The sequence below is a fragment of the Bos grunniens genome, chromosome 4 (assembly GCF_055505025.1).
Source record: "Bos grunniens cultivar Pamir isolate PY7600 chromosome 4, Bosgru_T2T1.0, whole genome shotgun sequence".
NCBI lineage: Eukaryota > Metazoa > Chordata > Mammalia > Artiodactyla > Bovidae > Bos > Bos grunniens.
In genome coordinates, this window is record NC_141168.1 from 105,786,361 (window position 1) to 105,812,162 (window position 25,802).

The 25,802-nt window shown below is 39.8% G+C and overlaps 1 protein-coding gene across 2 annotated transcripts in view; it reads right to left on the reverse strand.

Moving 5' to 3' along the window:
• Positions 1-7,201: 7,201 nt before the first annotated feature.
• Positions 7,202-25,802, reverse strand: part of SDHAF3 (succinate dehydrogenase complex assembly factor 3) — an 85,502-nt gene continuing 66,901 nt past the window's right edge. Inside the window, exons 2-3 of one of the 2 annotated variants that reach the window (XM_086397726.1) lie at positions 11,292-11,315; positions 7,202-7,442 (exon numbers count right to left, since the gene is read on the reverse strand). In XM_086397726.1, coding sequence (XP_086253852.1) covers positions 7,239-7,442; positions 11,292-11,315 — 228 coding nt within the window. In that variant the 3' untranslated portion in view covers positions 7,202-7,238. The remainder of the gene's footprint in view (positions 7,443-11,291; positions 11,316-25,802) is intronic. The other variant, XM_086397727.1, reaches the window with a different exon arrangement.

Sequence of the window (25,802 nt, forward strand, 5' to 3'; positions counted from 1 at the left end):
GAAGAGGTGGCAAGAATACACAGAAGAACTATATGAAAAAGATCTTCACAACCAAGATAATCATGATGGTGTGATCACTCACCTAGAGCCAGACATCCTGGAATGTGAAGTCAAGTGGGCCTTAGGAATCATCACTATGGACAAAGCCAGTGGAGGTGATGGAATTCCAGCTGACCTATTTCAAATCCTGAAAAATGATGCTGTGAAAGTGCTGCACTCAATATGCCAGCAAATTTGGAAAACTCAGCAGTGGCCACAGGACTGGAAAAGGTCAGTTTTCATTCCAGTCCCAAAGAAAGGCAATGCCAAAGAATGCTCAAACTACCGCACAATTGTACTCATCTCACACACTAGTAAAGTAATGCTCAAAATTCTCCAAGCCAGGCTTCAGCAATATGGGAACCGTGAACTTCCAGATGTTCAAGCTGGTTTTAGAAAAGGCAGAGGAACCAAAGAACAAAGTGCCAACATCCGCTGAATCATTGAAAAAGCAAGAGATTTCCAGAAAAACATCTATTTCTGCTTTATTGACTATGCCAAAGCCTTTGACTGTGTGGATCACAATAAACTGTGGAAAATTCTGAAAGAGATGGGAATACCAGACCACCTGACCTGCCTCTTGAGAAACCTGTATGCAGGTCAGGAAGCAACAGTTAGAACTGGACATGGAACAACAGACTGGTTCCAAATAGGAAAAGGAGTACGTCAAGGCTGTGTATTGTCACCCTGCTTATTTAAATTATATGCAGAGTACATCATGAGAAATGCTGGGCTGGAGGAAGCACAAACTGGAATCAAGATTGCTGGGAGAAATATCAATAACCTCAGATATGCAGATGACACCACCCTTATGGCAGAAAGTGAAGAACTAAGGAGCCTCTTGATGAAAGTGTAAGAGGAGAGTGAAAAGTTGGCTTAAAGCTCAACATTCAGAAAACGAAGATCATGGCATCCAGTCCCATCACTTCATGGCAAATAGATGGGGAAACGGTGGAAACAGTGTCAGACTTTATTTTTCTGGGCTCCAAAATCAGTGCAGATGGTGATTACAGCCATGAAATTAAAAGACACTTACGCCTTGGAAGGAAAGTTATGACCAACCTAGACGGCATAATAAAAAGCAGAGACATTAATTACTTTGTCAGCAAAGGTCTGTCTTGTCAAGGCTATGGTTTTTCCAGTGGTCATGTATGGATGTGAGAGTTGGACTATAAAGAAAGCTGAGCACCGAAGAATTGATGCTTTTGAACTGTGGTGGTGGAGAAGGCTGTTGAGAGTCCCTTGGACTGCAAGGAGATCCAACCAGTCCATCCTAAAGGAGATCAGTCCTGGGTGTTCATTGGAAGGACTGATTTTGAAGCTAAAATTCCAATACTTGGGCCATCTGATGCGAAGAGCTGACTCATTTGAAAAGACCCTGATGCTGGGGAAGATGGAGGGCAGGAGGAGAAGGGGACGACAGAGGATGAGATGGTTGGATGGCATCACCGACTCAATGGACATGTTTGGGTAGACTCCAGGAGTTGGTGATGGACAGGGAGGCCTGGTGTGCTGCAGTTTGTGGGGTCGCAATGAGTTGGACACAACTGAGCGACTGAACTGAACTGAACCTGTGTTACTTCCCCTAAACTATCACCACCATGGTAGGATGCTAACTGTACATTTCCAGATCAGATGTGCATGTCAATAAGGCAACATTTACAGCCACATAGAGAATATATTAAGAAGTATGCCAAAGACAAGGAACCCATATGTAAGTTACTATAGGGAAAAAAAAATTCTAAGTCTAAAATCTCAGGTAGAGAAAAACTAATGATTTTAAACTTAGTTATTTTTTCTATATAACAAAACATAGGGATTTAAAAGAACTCTCCTTTACTTAACTTACACTTGGCAGTCTGGGCTGGTGGGATCAGCCAGGCGGTCCTTCAGAGCTTGGCTGGGGTCCTTGGTGCGTCTGCACTTGGCTGTGAGCTGGCTGGTGCAGGATGGCTTTGCCTCTGCTCCACATTCTCCACAGGGCTGGGTTTGTTCACACGGCAGCCGGGCAGGTTTGCAGCAGCACAGGTGTGAAAGGACACAGCTCCACAACCTAGCGCCTAAGCTTTCCTAATGTCACACTGCCCACATTCTTTCTAGCAAATCAAGAAACAAGACCAGTTCCAGGTTTAGGGAATTGTAAAATGGATGGCATTGCCAATGGGAGGAGCTGCACAGTCATAGTGCAAAGGCCATGGGTACCAGGAATGATGGAGAACTACGGTTATTTTGCAATCCACCACCTGGAGTTGTTAGAACTGAATAATGATGAGGCGGCCTCCAGGCAAATCGTGAAGATCTAGGCTAAGTTACAGAATTCTGGACTGAGTATATGTTAATATCATTCATTCCCTGAGGAGGGAAGAAAAATAAGTTTAGTTTTAAATATGAGTTGGAAATGCCAAACAGAATTTCAAACACAGATCTGGAGCTCAGAAATGAGGTTTAGGTTGGTGCTATAGATTTGAGTACAGCTAATATCTGAAGTAATGGATGTATAAAGTGGGAGTCCTAAACATGAAATCCCAGAGAATACCACTATTTTAAAAGAAAAATTATAACCTAAAGGAGAGTTAGGCAGTATACAAACCAGGCAGTAGTGATTTAAAAGCAGGAGAGAGTAAACAACATTCTCAAGTCTCACAGGGTAACATATCGATCTTATACTGATGAATACACTATTAATTTTGGCAAGTGAGCGGTTACCTTGGTGGAGCAGCAGATGAGGGAAAAGCAGTGACATCAAGGGTATTGCTACATGGCCGAAGTGAAAGATCACAGAAATGAGGGCAGATTGGGATGGAAAGGAAGGTAATAAAGGAATAATAGGGAACAAACTGAGTGGTAAGAAGACTAATGAGTTCAGTTACACACCATTCTCCAACACTGCTGATTCCACCAGTTTGCACGGTACACCTCCATGAAACGGAATTCCACAACAGTTTCAGAACACAGTTCAAACAACTCAGAAGTATTAAAGGCCTAACAATTCAGCACCTGTTGGACACCACAGCTTCAAATATTGTAATCATACTGAACATTTTCTGTCACTAATTTTTGTGTGCTATTTGCTTTTCTCACATCAATTGCTAAAGCCCAGGTTTACAAAGATACGTCATCCAAAAGAAGGTTGCAATAAACAGTAAACTATGAACTACCTCAAGCAAGTACTGTGTGACATCCAATCAACAGAGCTGTGGTTTCCTGAAAACCCTGGCATACGTGGTACCACCACTGCAGGGCCTCTGTGGTGCCCTGGGGGTCAGCGTTCATAATGTGGGAACCATGGCTCTGGCCCCCACCCCTGCTTTATTTTTCTTCATGATTCTTACCACCTACCTATTTTGTGCATTTCGTTCCTCTCCTTTAGGATGTAAATTCCGTAGGGACAGACATTTGGTCTTTGACAAGTGTTGTATTCATCTCTAAAATGATGCCTGACATATGAAGGTTCTCAGCAGGTATTTTATTTATCTATTTTTAATTGAAGGATCATTGCTTTACAGTATTGTGTTGGTTTCCACCAAACATCAACATGGATCAGTCATAGGTCTACCCATGTCCCCCCCACGTGAACATCCCTCCCCATTCCACCCCTCGAGGTTGTTACCGAGCCCCAGCTTGAGTTTCCTGAGTCACACAGCGAGTTCCCACTGGCTGTCTATTTTACATGTGGTAATGTATGTTTCCTGGTTACTTTCTCCGAGCCTCTCACCCTCTCCCTCCTCCCTGCCAACCACGTCCAGAAGTCTGTGCTCAGTGTCTGTCTCCATTGCTGCTCTGCAGATAGGTTCACCAGGACAACAGGGATTTGCTGAAAGAATGACCAGGTATAGCAGGAGTGAAAATCTAATCACATTAAAAAGCAATGACAAAAGCATGGAATGCTGCAATTAATAATTTCAAAATTGAAGCTTTACTCGGTTTTGAATAAAGCAGTTTTAAGTGTAGCCAAGAAAATGGGTGGCTGCATTAGTGAAACCAACAGAGAATCATCTGCTTACTAGGTAAGTCGGCCACGTGGATTAATACTAAGGTCACTAAAATGATGGCAGACATGAGATGAAGAGATATGAGTCTGGAACCAAAGAACAAGAAAAACAAAGTATAACCAAATTGAAAATAGTACTATACAGTTTTGAGGAAGTAGTGTATCTGTTTATGATGAAACAGCATTCCTGCATGTAGTTGAGATTTTAAACTTCAGGGTAAGAGTTTTATATTGTTCACTGTCTATTCCTAGAGCCTGTTATAATGTAAAGACTAATTACTGACCACTTAGCTTATGCAGAAAGCCTCACCCATCCATCTACAGACTGACTCCAAGATAGATGGAAGAAAGGACTGAGGGGCCTGGCGGCCATACATGTACATTTTAAAAATATTACTCTGATATTTGTATGAGATGGATTGTATGTGGTCACAGAGGATGCAGAGAAAATGATTAGCAGTAAGTTCTTAATATTCCAAGTAAGAGAGGTGAGAGTTTGGACTAACAAGGGCAAGACAGCAAAACAGAGCAAATATGAATTAATTTTTTAAAAAGCTGATATAAACAACTGCATCTGAAAATGATCACTTCATCTCAGAGTAAACATACATAATTAATATCCAAGTCATTTTAGTGTGTAATATATTTTTAAAACTCATAAGCATTTTAGAATATGAATGGTATTTTCATTTGATTTTTTCAGTTTATAAATCAAGTGTAAGAAAAAAAATAATGAAAGTGTTTTTATCTCCCCATGAACTAGGCCATGAGATTCTCCAGGTAACTACAAATTATTTAAGGGGTCATCTGTTACTAACAAACACCAAAGAAATGTATTATACATTGTATAATCTATTAGAAAAATGATAACATGTATAATACTGAATTCTAAAGCTACTTTTTAACCTTTCATTGTAAATAAACAATGACTTAGGAAGAAGGAATACTTAAAAGAGTAATCTCATGTATTATTAAAAGCAGAAATGATGAAGTTTTCAGGATAACAATGTATTTAAATAATAACCCTGCAGGACTTCAGGTCACCACCTCTCATGAAAACACCAAAATCACAACTGACTGTGGAACAACCATTGACAAACTAGACTTGAATCCACCCTCAAAGACTTTCTATACCCACAGACGAAGAAGTCACAGTGAGAGGGGGAGGGGCACTTTCACATCATCATCAAATCCCAGACCTGCTGGTGGGCAACTGGCATCTGGAAAATAATTACATCACAGATGTTCTTCCACAGGAGTGAGGCTTCTGGCCCCACGGCAGGCTCCCCAGCCTTGGGGTCTGTCACTGGGGGGAGGAGCCCCCGGAGTTCTGAAGGGCAGCAGGGCTTGAGAGTAGGAGCTCCACAGGACTGCATGAAACAGCCTCCACTCTGGAAGGGCGCACTCAAGGCTTCACATGCCCTGGGGCCCGGGACAAAGCAGTGGCTCCACAGGAGCCTGGGCCAGACCCACCTGCTGCTCTTGGAGGGTCTCTTGCGGCTCAGGTGGTGGGGGCCCCAGGAAATGCCTGTTGGTATGAGCTCTCCTGGAGGCCATCATTCTGACACTGAGACCTGGCCCCACCCAAAGGGATAAACACAAGGAGGAACACACCAAGACACATATTAATATCTGATTAAAATTAAAGACAAAGCGAGAACATGAACAGCAACAAGGGGAAAGCAACAATTAACTTTATGGGGATTCCTTATATGTTAGCAGTTTTTCAGTGGAAACTCTGCAGGCCAGAAGGGAGTGGCATGATATATTTATTTAAAGTAATGAAAGGGAAAAACCTACAACTAATACTCTGGGGTCTGGAATTCTCAAGGAGGCAGAAAGGACTTTTTTTCCCTCTACATTTCTTAGGATATATAAAAATAATGTATCCTGCTTGAGGACAGTCTCTGGAAAAAACCTTCTGGCTAGTCCTGTAATCTTAAAATGTAAATTATGGGAGTAGGTCTAGTGAGGTCTTCACAACCTCCAGATATTCTTTTGATTCCCTGGTGGCTCAGACGGTAAAGTGTCTGTCTATCAATGCGGGAGACCTGGGTTCAATCCCTGGGTCAAGATTCCCTGGAGAAGGAAATGGCAACCCACTCCAGTACTCTTGCCTAGAAAATCCCATGGATGTAGGAGCCTGGTGCAGGCTACTGTCTATGGGGTCACAAAGAGTCAGACACGACTGAGCAATTTCACATTTCACAATAATAGTCTACCCAGTAAAGCTCTCATTCAGATTTGACAGAGAAATCAGAAGTTTTATAGACAATCAAGAGCTAAGAGAATTCAGCACCACTAAACCAGTTTTATAACAAACGCTAAAGAACTCTATAGACAGAAAAGAAAAAGGCTACAACTAGAAATGAGAAAATTACAAACAGGAAAGCTCACCCATAAAGGCAAACATACAGTAAAAGTAGGCAATTATCCACACACAAATCTATCAAAACCAGTGACTGTGAGCAGAGAAGAGAGTACAAATGCAGGACACTGGAAATGCATTTGAGACCAGCAACTTAAAATATAGACTGCTATATTAAAACTTCATGGCAACCATAAACCAAAAAAAAAAAAAAAAAGACCTACGAAAACAAATTCAAAATAATTAACAAAATGGCAGTAAGAACATACATATTGATAATTACGTTAAATCTTAATGGATTAAATGCTCCAACCAAAAAACAGACTGGCTGAATGGACACAAAAACAAGATCCCTATAAATGCTGTTTATAAGAGACCCACTTCAGATATAGGGATACTGAAAGTGAGAGGGTAGAAAAAGGTATTCCATGCAAATAGGAATTAAATAATGACCATGGAATTCTGTATCTATCATGATTATGATATACTTATCTGATACAGCTAGAGCCACAATATTAATGCTTAAACATGAATAGCATTAAAACAAATTTACATATAAAATTTTGGGGAAAATTTCACAAGCTTGTCCAGTTTACAACCATTCTTTCTTATGTAGTCCAAAACACAAATCCTATCCAGCAACTGTTACTACTTCAATAAATGTAGTTTCATCCACTCATGATCCTGATTTGTATATTACAACATTCAAAATATCCCCAAATAAAAGAATATTTCATTAACACCAGGCATTCTCAAAACCTAAATGCTTAAGAAACAAATTTTAAAAACCAATTAGAGGGCTCTGAACTTGAAATGCTTTTTTAAGCTTTATTATATAGACTAAAGCTTTGGTTTCCTAGACTCAGTGATATTAAATTGCCTGTTGGGTTTAGTGGCCTCTTGCATCAGTTCCTGCAATTGTCCAATCTGTTCATCACGAAAGTCATTAAGTTTTTCTTCTGGTAGGGAGATTCCAAAACACACTTTTTCAGTTGAATCTTGTCTGCTTTCATTAGCTTGTTGCCACAGCACTGCTGCATATGCCTAGTAAAAAGAACAACAACAACAAAAAAATGAAGGTTATAGATATTAAAATAAGATCTGTATTCATTCATTTAACATTGAAGGACTTAATTCTACCACCGAGTCTTATGCATTTGGCAAATCAGACATGAACAATATATAGCTGTGTCTTCACTACTCAGTGATAATTTCAAATACCCTGTATCTTATTAGCATTTTAAGAATTTTACCAAAGTCCTGAATCTGAAAATCTGGAAGTTTCAAAGGGAGTAGGAGTGGTCCACGAACAGGCTTCGGGAACACACATAAACCACCCAAAATCATATGCAAAATGGCACGTACACAAAAGCACACAGTTCCCAGGCATAAATCCCATCACATTTTCAGATGCAGAACTATGGGTCTTACAGGCTTAAAAGTGAGTCTCGAAATTCTTAAGGTTCATTCCTCTGTCTTCAATTTAAAAACCAATTTAAATCACAGAGAGAAACTTTGCAAACTTTAAGCTTTCAATATTTAACAAACATCTTTGTCAGAAAAAAAATTCTACATATTTCACACTAATTTTTTTCTCATTCAGTCAACCATTGTTCAGCACAGATTAATTAGCAGCAGATTCTTACTCTAAAATCAACATTGTAATCAGGCAGGAAGTACAGTTCACAAAGTTAAAAAATTATGTGCCCCCTCTGGGCAAGTAAACAAATTAAGTGAACTCTGGATAATGCTGCTATTTCATCTGGTTTAAGACAATTAAATTGCTTATAACTGATGGATTACCAGCATCACCAAAGAAACCTTCATTTTAATTCCAGGTATTCCAAATAAAACCTTTACTTGAATAGGAAATAATATCTTCTTCATGTTTTATAGAAATCCATTAATATAATAACAAAAAAACTGTACACATCCTGAAAGTCAAAGTGTTAGTCATTCAGTTGTGTCTAACTCTTTGTGACCCCATGGACCACAGCCCACCAGGCTCCCCTGTCCACGGGATTCTCCAGGCAAGAACACTAGAGTGGGTTGTCATTTCCTTCTCCAGGGGATCTTCCCAACCCAGGGATCGAACCTGGGTCTCAAACTTTGCAGGCAGATTCTTTACCACCTGAGCCACCAGGGAAGCATTCTAGGGCTTTATAAATCCCACTTCTAAGTATATGCCCCAGAGCAGAGTTTCTCAACCTCGGTACTATTTACAAATTGTATAATTTGGATCATGCTTTGTAGTTGGGTGGGTGGGAATCTGCTCCACCGCTGTGGCATGTTTAGCAGCACCTCCGGTCTCTCCCTGGTGGCTCAGACAGTAAAAGCATCTGCCTACAATGCGGGAGACCTGGGTTCCATCCCTGGGTTGGGAAGATCTCCTGGAGAAGGAAATAGCAGCCCACTCCAGTATTCTTGCCTGGAAAATCCCATGAACAGAGAAGCCTGGCAGGCTGCAGGCCATGGGGTCACAAAGAGTGGGACACGACTGAGTGACTTCACTTTCACTTTCTGGTCTCTCCACCTGCTACGTGCCTGTAGCACTCCTCCTCAGTCTTGATAGTCAAAAACGTCTCCAAACACTGCCAAACACTGCCAATGTTCTCTTGCAGACAAAACTGCCCAGGTTGAGAACTACTGTCCTAACAAAACTTTCCAACACATGGACAAGTATCAAGCAGAGAATGTTCATTATGGCATTGTTTATAAAAGCAAAACACTGGAAACTATTCAATTGTACTTCAACAGAAGAAAGGACAAGTGTTTAGACACTTCTTTATAAGCCATTATGTGAATTAAATGTCTGTATTGACCTGATTAAATCTCTAAAGTAATCAGAATCCAAAGAGCAAGTTTTTTAAGAAGTTATTCATTTACAGAAATGGAAAAACCAAAACTCAAATTCATATGAAAATGTGAAGCCTTGAATAGCCAAGACAATCTGTTGGAGTATTCAGTTCTCAATTTTAAAACTTACTACAAAGTTACACTAAATAATCAAAATAGTGTGATACTGGCTTTAGGGTAGATATATACACCAATGGAATAGAACTGAGAGTTCACAAATAAACCCTTACACATATGGCAAACTGATTTTTGATAAAGGCAATCAAGTCCATCAATGAGGGCAAAGAATATCTCTTCAATAGATACTGCTGGGAAAACTGGATTTCCACATGGAAAGCTGCATCCCTACCTCCCACAATATATAGAAATTAATGCTGTGAGATGGATGAAAAACATAAATGAACAAGCTAAAATCATAAAACTCCTAGAAAAAAATGAGTGAATTTTCATGACCTCGGATTTGGCAGTGGAGTCTAAAATATAGCAAAAGTATAAACAAGAAAAGAAAAACTAGATAAATTGGATTCATCAAAATTAAAAACTTTTGTGCATCAGAAGACACTCAAAGTGGAAAAACTACAGAATGGGAAAAAATATTTGCAAACCATGTCTGATAAGCATTTAATAACCAGAATATATAAAGAATTCTGACAAGTTAACAATAAAAAAGACCATTCAAAAAATGGGCAGAAAACTTGAATAGACATTTCTCCAAACATATATAAACCATCAACAAGAACATGAAAAGACACTCAACACAGTCAGTCATTGCTGCTGCTGCTAAGTCGCTTCAGTCGTGTCCGGCTCTGTGTGACCCCATAGACGGTGGCCCACCAGGCTCCCCCGTCCCTGGGATTCTCCAGGCAAGAACAGTGGAGTGGGTTGCCATTTCCTTCTCCAATGCATGAAAGGGAAAAGTGAAAGTGAAGTCACTCAGTTGTGTCCGACTCTTCGCGACCCCAGTGGTCTGCAGCCTACCAGGCTCCTCTGTCCATGGGATTTTCCAGGCAAGAGTGCTGCAGTGGGGTGCCATTGCCTTCTCCAAGTCAGTCATTAGAGACACAAAAATCAAAATCACAATGAGACACCACTTTATACCCACTAGGATGACTATAATAATAAATAAATAAAAGGAAAATACATGTGGGCGAGAATCTGAAGAAACTGCAAACTTATAATTATTAGTAGGAATATAAAATAGTATAGCCACTGTGGAAAACAGTTTGGCAGTTAGTTCCTCAAGAAGTTCAAGAATTACCATATAATCCAACTCTACTAATAGATATATACCCTAAATAAATGAAAGCAGGAACTCAAACAGACACTTTTACATCCATATTCATTACAGCATCCATTATTTACCACAGCAAGTATGTGGCAACAACCCAAATGGATATTAATAGACCAATGGATACATAAAACCTATCTGTACGATGGAACGGTATTCAGGCTTAAAAAGAGTTCTGATACATTCTACAACATGGATGAAACTTGAAAACATCATGCTAAAACTGAAATACGCCAGACATAAAAGAACAAATATTGTAGGATTCCACTCATGTGAAACATGTCGAACAGGCAATTTTATTGAGACAGAAAGTATATTAGAGGTTATCAGAGGGTAGGGGAGAGCGGGCGGAGATGCACTGCTTTTGGGACACAGTCTCTATTTGGATAAGAAAATGTTTGGGGTAAAAACAGTGGGAACTGATGAACAAGACTGTAAATGCAATTAACGCCCCTGAATGTACACTTAAAAGGCTAAAAGGCAAACTTTAAATATATTTCTACCACACTAAAAAGAAAAGGTATGTGAGGAGTGCCTTCTCTCAGACCAACCCTTCTACAGGTAACATGAAGTCCAGACAAAACATAATCCAACAGCAATCCAAAGACGCTGGAGAGCAACCAGTCAGAAAGTAGAAAGGATTTGACAGAACGGAGAATGGCAGAGAACACTGGGTCAGGTTGCCATTTTTATGACTTTTTTCCTGAGGGAAGATGCCAGTTGGTACTGCAAGGTGACTGAGGACTCACAGCAGTGTGGGAGAACAGGAGGAGCTGAAAAATAAGAAAGGGAAATCTCAGAAAAAGATCTGCAAAAGAGGATCCCCAAATTCTGTAAATAAACTCTGACAAAATCTCTAGTTAACCCCTTAACTATGTATGCCCAGGACAAAGGTCAGCTAAGGCAAAAAGAACTAATAGATAATTCTTCCGGTGGTTCTTGTCAAGGTGAACACAGAATTTAGAGAACGGCATTGAAATACGTGTAATATCATATATGAAACGAGTCGCCAGTCCAGGTTCGATGCACAATACTGGATGCTTGGGGCTAGTGCACTGGGACAACCCAGAGGGATGGTATGGGGAGGGAGGAGGGAGGAGGGTTCAGGATGGGGAACACATGTATACCTGTGGCGGATTCATTTTGATATTTGGCAAAACTAATACAATTTGTAAAGTTTAAAAATAAAATAAAATTAAATAAATAAATAAAAAAGAATTTAGAGAACAAGTTACACCAAGTTAACTGCTTGATGAAACAACATTCAATACACTTTGAAAGAATATAGTGGAAGAATGTCTCTACAATTTATATATCATCACAGTGTCCAGAAAAATATCTAAAATCACAAGAAACATGAAGAAACAGAAAATGTGACTGATAATCAAGAGAAAAGACAATGCCTGAAATGACTCAGACATTAAAATTAGCAGCAAAGGATTCTAAAGTAGCTATTATGAGTATGTTTAAATACATAAAATAAAATATGGTCATAATAAATGCACAGATGAGACATCTCAGCACAAGTAAAAAACTGTAAGAACCAAATAAAAACTCTAGAACTCTTAAATGCACTGTTGGAAACTTAAAAATCTTCACTGACTGTTCAGTTCAGTTCAGTCGCTCAGTCGTGTCCGACTCTTTGTGACCCCATGGACTGCAGCAGGCCAGGCCTCCCTGTCCATCACCAACTCCTGGAGATTACTCAGACTCAAGTTCATTGAGTCGGTGATGCCATCCAACCATCTCATCCTCTGTCGTTCCCTTCTCCTCTCACCTTCAATCTTTCCCAACATCAGGGTCTTTTCAAATGAGTCAGTTCTTCGCATCAGGTGGCCAAAGTACTGGAGTTTCACCTTCAACATCAATGAACATTCAGGACCGATTTCCTTTAGGACGGACTGGTTGGATCTCCTTGCAGTCCAAGGACTTCTCCAACACCACAGTTCAAAACCATCAATTCTTTGGTGCTCAGCTCTCTTTATAGTCCAACTCTCACATCCATACATGACTACTGGAAACACCATAGCCTTTACTAGACAGACCTTTGTTGGCAAAGTAATGTCTCTGCTTTTTAATATGCTGTCTAGGTTGGTCACAACTTTTTATCCAAGGAGTAAGCATCTTTTAATTTCATGGCTGCAGTCACCATCTGCAGTGATTCTGGAGCCCAGAAAAATAAAGTCGGACACTGTTTCCACTGTTTCTCCATCTATTTGCCATGAAGTAATGGAACCAGATGCCATGATCTTCATTTTCTGAATGTTGAGCTTTAAGCCAACTTTTTCACTCTCCTCTTTCACTTTCATCAAGAGGCTTTTTAGTTCCTCTTCACTTTCTGCCGTAACAGTCGTGTCATCTGCATATCTGAAGTTATTGATATTTCTCCCAGCAATCTTGATTCCAGCTTGTGCTTCTTCCAGCCCAGCGTTTCTCATGATGTATTCTGCATATAAGTTAAATAAGCAGGGTGACAATATACAGCCTTGACATACTCCTTTGCCTTATTTGGAACCAGTCTGTTGCTCCACGTCTGGTTCTAACTGTTGTTTCCTGACCTGCATACAGATTTCTCAAGAGGCAGGTCAGGTGGTCTGGTATTCCCATCTCTTTCAGAATTTTCCATAGTTTATTGTGATCCACACAAAGGCTTTGGCATAGTCAATAAAGCAGATGTTTTACTGGAACTCTCTTGCTTTTTTGATGATCCAGCAGATGTTGGCAATTTGATCTCTGGTTACTCTGCCTTTTCTAAAACCAGCTTGATCATCTGGAAGTTCACGGGTCACATATTGTTGAAGTCTGGCTTGGAGAATTTTGAGCATTACCTTGGTAGTGTGTGAGATGAGTGCAATTGTGCGGTAGTTTGAGCATTCTTTGGCATTGCTTTTCTTAGGGATTGGAATGAAAACTGACCTTTTCCAGTCCTGTGGCCACTGCTGAGTTTTCCAAATTTGCTGGCATATTGAGTGCAGCATTTTCACAGCATCATCTTCCAGGATTTGAAATAGCTCAATTAGAATTCCATCACTTCCACTAGCTTCGTTCATAGGGATGCTTCCTAAGACCCACTTGACTTCACATTCCAGGATGTCTGGCTCTAGGTGAGTGTGAGTGATCACACCATCATGATTATCTGGGTTGTGAAGATCTTTTTTGTATAGTTCTTCTGTGTGTTCTCGCCACCTCTTCTTAATATCTTCTGCTTCTGTTAGGTCCCTACCATTTCTGTCCTTTATTGAGCCCATCTTTGTGTGAAATGTTCCCTCAGCAACTAATTTCTTGAAGAGATCTCTAGTCTTTCCCATTCTATTGTTTTCCTCTATTTCTTTGCACTGATCATTGAGGAAGGCTTTCTTATCTCTCTTTGCTATTCTCTGGAACTCTGCATTCAAATGGGTATATCTTTCTTTTTCTCCTTTGCTTTTCACTTCTCTTCTTTTCACAGCTATTTGTAAGGCCTCCTCAGACAACCATTTTGCCTTTTTGCATTTCTTTTTCTTGGGGATGGTCTTGCTCCCCGTCTCCTGTACAATGTACAAACCTCTGTCCATAATTCATCAGGCACTCTATCAGATCTAGTCCCTTAAATCTATTTCTCACTTCCGCTGTATAATCCCACATTCGTTAGGGATTTGATTTAGGTCATACCTGAATGGTCTAGTAGTTTTCCCTACTTTCTTCAATTTAAGTCTGAATTTTACAATAAGGAGTTTATGATCTGAGCCACAGTCAGCTCCCGGTCTTGTTTTTGAAGACTGTATAGAGCTTCTCCATCTTTGGCTGCAAAGAATATAATCAATCTGATTTCGGTGTTGACCATCTGGTGATGTCCATGTATAGAGTCTTCTCTTGTGTGTTGGAAGAGGGTGTTTGCTATGACCAGTGTGTTCTCTTTGCAGAACTCTATTAGCCTTTGCCCTGCTTCATTCTGTACTTCAAGGCCAAATTTGCCTGTTACTCCGGTGTTTCTTGACTTCCTACTTTTGCATTCCAGTCCCCAATAATGAAAAGGACATCTTTTTTGGGTGTTAGTTCTAAAAGGTCTTGTAGGTCTTCATAGAACCATTCAACTTCAGCTTCTTCAGCATTACTGGTTAGGGCATAGACTTGGATTACCGTGATATTGAGTGGTTTGTCTTGGAGATGAACAGAGATCATTCTGTCGTTTTTGAGATTGCTTCCAAGTACTGCATTTTGGACTCTTTTGTTGACCACGATGGCTACTCCATTTCTTCTAAGGGATTCCTGCCCGCAGTAGTAGATATAATGGTCATCTGAGTTAAACTCACCAATTCCAGTCCATTTTAGTTCATTGATTCCTAAAATGTTGATGTTCACTCTTGCCATCTCCTATTTGACCACTTCCAATTTGCCTTGATTCATGGACCTAACATTCCAGGTTCCTATGAAATATTGCTCTTTACAGCGTCAAACCTTGCTTTCAATAACCAGTCACATCCACAACTGTGTGTTGTTTTTGCTTTGGTTCCGTCTCTTCATTCTTTCTGAAGTTATTTCTCTACTGATCTTCAGTAACATATTGGGCACCTACTGACCTGGGAGTTCATCTTTCAGTGTCGTATGTTTTTGCCTTTTCATACTGTTCATGGGGTTCTCAAGGCAGGAATACCGAAGTGGTTTGCCATTCCCTTCTCCAGTGGACCACATTCTGTCAGAACTCTCCACCATGACCTGTCCATCTTGGGTGGCCCTACATGGCATGGCTCATAGTTTCACTGAGTTAGACAAGGTTGTGGTCCATGTGATTAGACTGGTTAGTTTTCTGTGATTGTGGCTTCAGTCTCTCTGCCCTCTGATGGAGAAGGGTAAGAGGCTTATGATGGGATAGACTGACTGAGAGGGAAACTGGGTCTTGTTCTGATGGGCGGGGCCATGCTCAGTAAATCTTAAATCCAATTTTCTGTTGATGGGTGGAGCTGTGTTCCCCCTCTTCTATTTACCTGGGGCCAAACTATGGTGGAGGTAATGAAGATAATGGTGACTTCCCTCAAAAGATCCTATGCATGTACTGCTACAGTCCATGCCCCCAGCCCTGCAGCAGGCCACCACCGACCCACACCTTCACCAGAGACTCCCGGACACCCACAGGCAAGTCTCCTGTGGGTGTTTATACACTGAATGTTATACATTATCACTGAATGTTAATAGCATACTGGCATTGAGAAAAGATCCAATGAACTTGAAAGTATAACAGAGAAGTTGTCCAATCTGGAAAGCTATTAAAAATGAACTTAAGATCAAATATCTGTGGGACAGTGTCAAAAACATGTTTCGGTGGAATCCCACAGGAAAATGAGGCAAAAATATTTTTGGAAAATCAATATCTGAAAAATATGTATATAGGTTCATAAAGCTTAGCAAGCCCCAAACAAGATAGATTCAAATGAAGACACACCTAGGCATATAGTAGTCAGATTGTTGAAAAGGATCCATAAATTAAAATCATAAAGAAATTTATAAACAGTATGACCACATGTATAGAAAATATATATTCTTTGTAGATACATACATATGCTCAAAATAAATGAAAACAAGTATGGAAAGAGATACCAACGTCAGGACACTGATTTCCTCCTTCCTTATTCTGCAGAGGCAAAGACTGGGATAAAGTTTTAGCTGTACTTTTAGTATTCAATTTGCTTTTTAAAAGGCTAACCTAAAGCAAATACTGTAAAATGTCAGTATTAAATGTGGGTGGTGGATACACACATGTATATAATTTTCTTCTTCCTGTATATTTTGGAATTTTTTCTAATTTTACACTTATAAGTTTAAAAATGTAAAATACCAGAAATTTTCACTGGGGTATAATTTATAATAAGGTAACAAACTAATGCTTATCTAAATTTTTTAAATTTTATTTTTAACTGGTGGATAATTGTTTAACATCCTTGTGTTGGTTTCTGCATTACAACATGAAGCAGCCACGCGTGCATGCTAAGTTACTTCGGTCGTGTCCCACTCTCTGTGACCCTATGGACTGTAGCCCAGCAGGCTCCTCTGTCCATGGCATTCTGGGGTAGGTTGCCATCCCTCCTCCAGGGGATCTTCTGGACCCAGGGATCTACCCCATGTCTCCTGCGGCTCTGCCCTGCCATAAGTATGTCCCCTCCGTCTTGAACCTCCTTCCCCCATCTTCCCTACCCCCGCACCCCCCCAATCCCGCCCCTCTAGGTTGTCACAGCGCACCGGGTTGAGCTCCCTGTGTCATACAGCAAATCCCCACTACCTATTTTACACATGGTAATGCATATGTTTCAGTGCAACTCTATGTTTCTTGAGAAAACTAGAAATGCATTTCACAAAGAAGTGTGAAGAGGTGGTCCCAGTTAAAGATGATAGGTAACAAAAGAAGGCTCCTGAATGCCTCTCTTCCCACAAACACACCAAATCCACAACTACATATGGAACAATTCCCTCTGAAAAACAATGCAGAAACTAGCTGCATGACTCTTACATACTGGATAAATAAAAAAAAATCCACACTGAAACAGGTAAGAGGCTGAGACATTCTCCCCATAAACCCCGTCTCAGCCCTGAGGATCTGCAAATAGGCAGGCACCATCCTGGTACACTCCCAGCTTGTCCCATGCTCCCAGGTTGTCAGTAACTATAAAAGCAGCCTGCGCACAGGTCTGCTGTCCCAATCTTCATAGCTGCTGCCAAGAGGACACCTCTCTTGACAGCCTGGTTCTGGTGGCCACTTAGGCTTGCTTTCACTGTTTCAGAAGGACATTAGTAAAAGAGGGAACAATCGGTAACCACCATCCAGGGCTTCCGTGCAGACAGAGTAGGCAGAAACGCCCACCTCCCAATCTTCCCCTGAAAGAGATCTATCTGCACACTCTAAAGCCCTTGCCTGATGGCCCAAATTCTAAACAGTGTGCATCGAGGTACTGACTGAGATCCCACTTCGGGACACTGATATGAGTTGGCACACCCCAAGTACCCAGAGCCATTAAGACACAGAGGGCTCCTTAGACAATCGCAAAAGTTTCAGAGACAAAAGACAGGGAAGGTTGAACGATAAGCTTCATCTCCTAAACAGGGCCGCTCGTTCAGGAATGGAGGAAATTAACTGTTTTATCTAATGCACAGAAATCAACACGGAGTCCAAGAAAATGAATAAATATGTTCCAAATAAAAAACAAGATAAAACCCCAGGGGAAAAGCCTTATTAATAAAATGGAGATAAGTGATTTACCTTATAAAGAGCTCAAAATGATGACAATAAAGATGCTTATCAAGGTCAGGAGAATGATGCATGAATAAAGTGAATTTCAACAAAGAGAAAAATATAAGAAAATACTAAACAGAAATCACAGAGCTGAAGAATACAATAACAAATGAAAAGCTCCACAGAGAGGTTCAGAAACAGATTAGATGATATAGGGGGGGAAAAAGATGAGTGAACTCCACAAGAGGACAGTGAAATTCATCCACTCAGAGGAACAAAATGAAAAATAGTGAAGACAGCTTAAGGGACTTCTGGTACAACATCTTTGAATCAATATTTGCATTACCAGGGATAATGGAAGGAGAAAAGACAGAAAAGGGGGAGAAAGCATATTTAAAGAAATAATGCCCGAAAACTTCCCTAACATGGAAAAGAAAACAAATGTCCAGAGCCAGGAATCCCAGAAAATTCCATAAGACAAAGACACACTATGATTAACTTATTGTCAACTACAAACCGGCACCTGCCATGGGCACTTGCCACCTACCTCTACAAGACTAAGTCATGGCCACTGCAGCTGCTGACCTTCAACACCCCTGAGGGGAGTTCAGGGTGGAGGCAGAAATGAGGCACTCTGTGCTCTGGAAAACTGGCAGAACAGGTCTTCACATAGATATATTCAGGAGCCCAATTCTTGCATCTCCTCATATCCAGAAAAGCACTAAATTCCTTCATGATGATGTTTGCTCCTCGTGACTAGGAGAAATCTCTTCTGCAAAAAATATGTGCTTGATTACAAGTATTCCCTCTTCACCAAGATCACATACATACTGACCTTCCCCTTATCTCTTTGGAGCAGTTTCTCAGAGCTATCTGAAACGCTATCTCCTGGGCTATAGTCCTCATATTGCCAGTAAAACTTAACTCATAACTCTCACATTATGTATTTTTCAAAGTCAGCATTATAAAAAATTAAAGGACAGAATCTTAAGAGCAACAACAACAACAAAAACTTGTTATGTTATGTACACCACCCATAAGACTTAAGCAGATTTTTCAGTAGGTACTTTGACTACATTGTGTTACTTTCTTCTTGCCTGCAAAGTGCTAAAAGAAAAAAGAAAAAAAAAAGTCAATTCATAATATTCTACCCAGCTCAGAATTGAAGGAGAGAGAAAAAGTTTTCCAGAGACATGAAAGCTGAAAGAGTTCATGAGTATTAGATCAGCCTCACAAGAATTGATAAAAGACCTATCCAGCTGAAACAAAAGGATGCTAATAAATAACAGGAAAACACAGAAACACAAATGTCACTGGTGAAGGTAAGTAGTGTAGTAGTATAGGGTGCTCAGTTGTGTCCAACTCCTTGCAGCCCCATGGACTGTAGCCCGCCAGGTTCCTCTGTCCATGGAATTTTCCTGGAGCATGTTGCCATTTCCTTCTCCTGGGGCTCTTCCCAACCTAGGGATTGGAACTGCATGTCTTATGTCTCCTGCATTGGCAGGTGGATTCTTTACCATTAGTGCCACCAAACTGAGAATACTCTAATGTTATAATGATGGTGGATAAATCAGTTATAAATCTAGTATGAAGTTGAAACACAAAAGTATTTAAAAATTATTAATGGATACAGATGGTAAAATGGTGCAAATTGTGAAATCAAAAATAGAAAACATGGAGTAGAAGAGTGAAAAGCGTGGAGTTTTAGTGTGCATTTGATGTTATCAGCTTAAAATAATCTGAAATGTTTCATATACGCTTCACAGTAAACACAAAGCAAAAATCTATGAGATTCACAAAAGACAAAGGAAATCTAACAATATCACTACAGAAAATCCTCAGATTACAAAGGGAGAGAGAATGAAAAGTAACCAAAGAATCACAAAACAGAAAACAATTAACAAAATGTCAATAGTAAGTCCATATCTATCAATAGTTATTTTAAATGTAAATAAACTGAATTACTCAATCAAAAGATACAGAGGGCTGAATGGATTAAAAAATGGACCTAACTATATGCTGCCTATAAGAAACTCAATTCAGCTTTAAGGACACACAAAGACACGTGGAAAAAGATATTCCATGCAAGTGGAAACCAAAACAAAGCTAGGGTAGCTATATATCAGATAAGACAGATTTTAAGACAAAAAAGACATAAGGAAAGCCGTCAAACAAAGAAAGAGTCTTTGAGTATAGTGAGAGAAGATGTAGTGGGCTGAATGGTGTCCTCCAAAGATAACAAGTCTTGAAACCAGTGAGTGTTACTTTATACAGCACACAGTCTGCAGATGTATTTAAATTAAGAATCTCTGCACCGAGGAGATTATCCTGGTGTGCTCTAAATATCATCACACACGTTCTTAAAGGAGGGAGGCTGAGAGAAATTAGATACGCCAGAGGAGCAGGTGTCGTGAACACAGGATGGTGTCGCCACAAGTCAAGGAATGCCCCCAGCCTCTAGAAGCCAAGAGCAGCAAAGCAGATTCTCGCTGAGAACCCCCAACGTCTTAATTAGGACATACAGCCTCCAGAACTGTGTGAGAGAATAAAATTCCGTTGTTAAGTCACCAAGTTGTGCTAATTTGTCACAGCAGTCCCAGGAAACTAATACAGCAGTAAACTACAGAAACACGTCAGGGAACTTTTGTAACGAGAAAAACTACCCTTCATGCTATGATAACAAATTGTTACCAAAAAGGCAAATTAAGTGTGGCTTGCTAATTCTGCTTCTCACTAGAGTTTTTGAAAAAGCAGAGGACCTAGAGTACCAGGGTACCTAGTCTTATAGGGATAATAATTACAAATATTTTGAGAGATTAGTTATGACTTCATTGTACTTTTATTCTCTACCTATGAATTCAACTTGTCTATAGTCTGAAATCAACTGATACCACTGAATTACTGGGAACAAACTAGACAGAATCTTTTATAATATGACTTTAAAAGATTTAAAAATAAGCTATCAGTGTAATAAAATTACATCAAAGTATCAGCAAAATGCTGGCAAAGATTTTTTTACGAATAAACTGTATTGATTTTCTTTTAAACCAGATTTGAGACCTAAAAAACTAAAGGAATAACACAAGAGAAACAATCAGATATCATGGCCTCCTGATAGAAGTACCTTCCCTGGTGGCTCAGTCAGTAAAGAATCTGCCTGCAATGCAAGAGACCTGAGTTTGATCCGTGGGTTGGGAAGATCCCCTGGAGAAGGAAATGGGAATGCACTCCAGTATTCTTGCCTGGAAAATTCCATGGACAGGGGAGCTTGGCAGGCTATAGTCCATGGGGTCACAAGAGTAGGACACAACTTAGCGACCAAACCACCACCACCTGATGGAAGTACTTAACCACCTACACTGAAAATCAGTCTGTACGGAATAAGCCTCTACTTTTAAGACAACTTACAGAATATGTGAAATATCACTCTGGAAATTCCATTAGAGAAATGGAGACTCTGAAAAGACAAAAACAAACAACCCCAGTCTTAGAATCAATAAAGAAAAAACATCAACTTAACAGTGGAGAAATCTAGAAGACTGAGCAAATGATCACGATTAACACCACCAGTAATGAGTGATACTGAAAGCATCGTGATGAAGTGAGATGCTACCTTTGTCTCTCCTCTTTAATCTGCAACCACTAAACATCTGCACTCAACAAAGGTACCTCTGCCCAACACGCTGTGATGCCCGAGTTTCACACATCGGAACACCTAAAGGTGGGTAGACTGGAACACACAGAGGAAACAGACCAGAGGAATACAAAGGCTGCTGCTGCTAAGTCGCTTCAGTCGTGTCTGACTCTGCGCAACCCCATAGATGGCAGCCCACCAGGCTCCCCCGTCCCTGGGATTCTCCAGGCAAGAACACTGGAGTGGGTTGCCATTTCTTTCTCCAATGCATGCAAGTGAAAAGTGACAGTGAAGTCGCTCAGTCGTGTCCGACTCTAGCAGCCCCATGAACTGCAGCCCACCAGGCTCTTCCGTCCGTGGGATTTTCCAGGCAGGAGTACTGGAGTGGGGTGCCATTGCCTTCTCCAGAATACAAAGGCAGTGCCTGCCATTCCAGCTACTTGGTCGCAGCAGCTGAGCCCACAGCCCTAGGGAAGCCAGTAGCAGCAGAGGAGGTAGCACATGTGACTCCAGCCTCCTGGCCACAGTGGCTCTCATGGTCACAAATAACTGGACAGCAGTGGCAGAGGGGCCTATGACGCCATTCCTTCAGGTACAGAGGCACCCACAACTCTGACCCCTTGCCCAGAGCAGTGCTGCCTGCAAAGACAACAATCCCAGACACAGCAAGGGCAACCTTGCCCCAGCTCCTCCCCACCTGCGGCAGGGCCTGCGGCTTGAGAGATCCTGGACACAGCAGAAGCAGTCACCATCCCAGTGTCCCAGGTGGCAATGCCAGCAATGCCACAGCAGCAACACACCAACAATGTCAATGGGCAACACCTGTGACAGAGGTGCACAGTGCCAAGGCTCAAACATAACCAGAGGCAGCTAAGGTTAAGAAAAACAAAAAGTTTGTGTTATAGTACCACCCACTGGCAAAAAAAGACTCTAATTTCTAAACTGTTGACTCCTTAGAACCAAAACAAAAACAAAAAACCCAAACCAAAAACTACCTAAAGAAGAAAGACGTTTGCTACTTCAAATGAACCAGCAGAGGAATAGGTCATCAAAAAGAGAAAAAAGAAATCATGCCCTTTGCAGCAACATGGATGGACCTAGAGACTGTCACACTGAGTGAGGTCAGGGAAAGCAGATATCATGATGTTGCTTATACGTGGAATCTAAAAAAGAAGTATTAATGAACTTATTCACAAAACAGAAAGAGAGTCACAGATGTAAAAAACAAACCTATGGTTTACTGAGAGAGAAAGTGGGAGGGCAGGGATAAGCTGGGAGATTGGGACTGACATACATACACCACTACATATGAAACAGATCATTAATAAGGACCCGACTGTAATATACAGCACAGGGAACTGTACTTGATACTCTGTAATGACCTAATAAGAGGAAATAATCAGAAAAAGTGTGGACATATGTATAGCTGATTCACAATGCTGTACAGCAGAAACTAATACTGTAAATCAAATACTCTTCAGTAATAAATAAGTAAAATATTTTTTAAAAAGAAGAAATTCTGTAAGAACTATCTGACTCTTTTAGGAAAGGCAACATTAGGATAACAAGCACCTGAGAAGGAAGCATAGTTTGTCTGAAGAAATAATAGCTGAGAACTTCCCAATCCCCAAAAGGAATTGGATATACAAGTCCATGAACCTACAAGAACACATAATCACCTCAGTGCAAAAATACATCTCCAAGACACACTATATTAAAATTGTCAAAGTCAATAATGAAATTTAGAGGCAGCCAGGAAAAAAACATATGGTAACCGACAAAGGCACCACCACTAGGAAATGAGCAGATGCCACAGCCCAGGCGACAGTGAAATGAAAAGGTCAAAATTCTCAAAGACAAGCACTGTCAGCCAAAGACCCTCTAGCCAGCAAAGTTATGCAGGTATGCAGGACAAATACTTTCCCGTCAAACAAAAGCTGAAGGAGTTCAACATCAGACCTGCCTTACAAGAAATGTAGAAAGGAGCTCTTCTACAAGAAACAAAAGACAAGAGTACAGAGGACTCTGAATAAAGTGATGAGTAGGCAGAAATCAAAGATTTCAACTCTATATCAGGTGTTTTTTTTTTCTCTTTTAAATTATGAAAGTATGATAACACATTTATAGGAGACTTGGAAAATACAGAGCAAAATTACATATAGTTCTACAATATATTATAATTATTTTTTAAGTAGAAAATTAAGATTTTTAGTTGGGAGTTTCAGTATCAAACTTTAAAAAACTAATAGAATGAACATACAGAGAAGTAGAAGGATATAAACCTGAAAAGTACTATGAACTAATTCAACACAATTAAGATTTATACAATTTTCACACAACAGCATGATATAAATTCTATTCAAGAGACTACAAATCAGGAGACACTGGAACACATTCAGGGACGTAACACAAGATGCAAAAATTTCATGGTCTAAAGGTACTGAAATCATATTGAGTCTGTTCTCTTATCACTAAATTATGTTAGAAATCAGTATCAAAAGATACTCAAAAGTAACTTACATATTTTCAAGTGCAGTGTGACACTTATCAAGAGAGATCTTTGACTTAGCCACTGGAAGCCTCGATAAAGTTAAAAGACTGAAAAAACACAGTAGGTGATTGCCAAGAAGAATGCACTTAAATGAAAATTTAGTAAAGATACTTTAAAAATCCCATGTATTTGGAAAATAAATGTCCATTTTTAAATGATGGGTGTATCTAAGAAGCTATAACAAGTAAAATTAGAAAATACCTGTAACAGAATGAAAGTGAAAAGAGAATTTATCAGAACTTGTGGCATGCAACTGAGTTGCTCTATGCAACTAACCAGAGTGCAGAATTTTGAATAAGGTATGAAAACAAATAATGGACACAAGCATAAAATTTTGTGAAATCTGAAAAAATCTATACTTTAGTTAATAATACTATATTACACATTACTTTCCTGTTTGCTTTTTTTTAAAACAATACTTCTTTATATTCTCAGAACTGCATTAGAACTTTCAAGCCTCAAAATAGGTTTTTCCACAAAATAAAAAAACATTAAAGCATAAATGTTAAAGAGGAAAAAAAAGCAGTAACAGTAACTATAGCTACTTCGATTTGGTAATAAACTCACAACATAAAAAAGGATAATTTGAGACAACAAAAACAAGGGTGGCAGAGGAGAGGAAAAGGCCAGAACCCATATAGGCAAATGAAGACAAGAAGCTATCATCAGAGAAAGGACTATTTTAACTTATGAGACATTCTATACAAACCTCATCATAACTATAAAACAGAAATCCAGAGCCGAAGCAAAAACTACAGGGGAAAAAAAAAATGGAAACTGAGAAAAAAAAAAAAAACACACACAGATACATAGATCAATGGAACAGAAATGAGAGCCCAGAGGTAAACACACTTATATGTGGTCAACTCATTTATGACAAAGGAGTCAAAACTATACAACAGAAATAGGACGGTCTCTTCAACAGATGGTGTTGGCAAAACTGGATAGTCACATGCAAAAGAATGAAACTAGACCCTCATCTTATACCATACACAAAATTAACTCAAAATGGATTAAGGACTTGAATGTAAGACCTGAAACCATAAAACTCCTAAACAAAAACTATAGGCAGTACACTCTGACATCAGTCTTAGTAATGTATTTCTGGATATGTCTCCTCAAGCAAGAAGCAACAAAAGTAAAAATGACGGAATGGGACATCAAACTAAAAAGGTTTCTGCACAGCAAAGAAAACCGCCAGCAAAATAAAACACAATCTATCAAATGGAAGAAGATATTTGCAAATCATATATTTGATAAAGGATCAATATTCAAAATACATAAAGAATGCATACAACTCAAACAACCTGATTAAATAATAGGCAGAGGAACTGAATAGACATTTTTCCAAAGAAGACGTACAGATGGCCAAAAGACATATGAAAAGATGTTCAACATCACTATTAGGGATAGGCAAATCAAACCCACAATGAGACATTACCTCTTACACGTCAGAATGGCTATTGTCAAAAACAAGCATTGGCAAGGATCTGGAGAAAACACTACACTGCTGGCAATAAGTAAATTGGTACAGTCACTTTGGAAAACAGTATGGAGACTCCTGGCATTGAAACATGTAAAATATCATGTATGAAACGAGATGCCAGTCCAGGTTCAATGCATGATACTGGATGCTTGGGGCTAGTGCACTGGGACAACCCAGAGGGACGGTGTGGGGAGGGAGGAGGGAGGAGGGTTCAGGGTGGGGAGCACATGTGTGCCTGTGATGGATTCATTTTGATGTTTGGTGAAACTAACACAATTGTGTAAAGTTTAAAAATTAAATTAAAAAAAATAAATAAAGGCAGAACCACTAGGCAAAAAAAAAAAAAAAAAACACAGAACTACAATATAATCCAGCTGAAGAGGAGAGT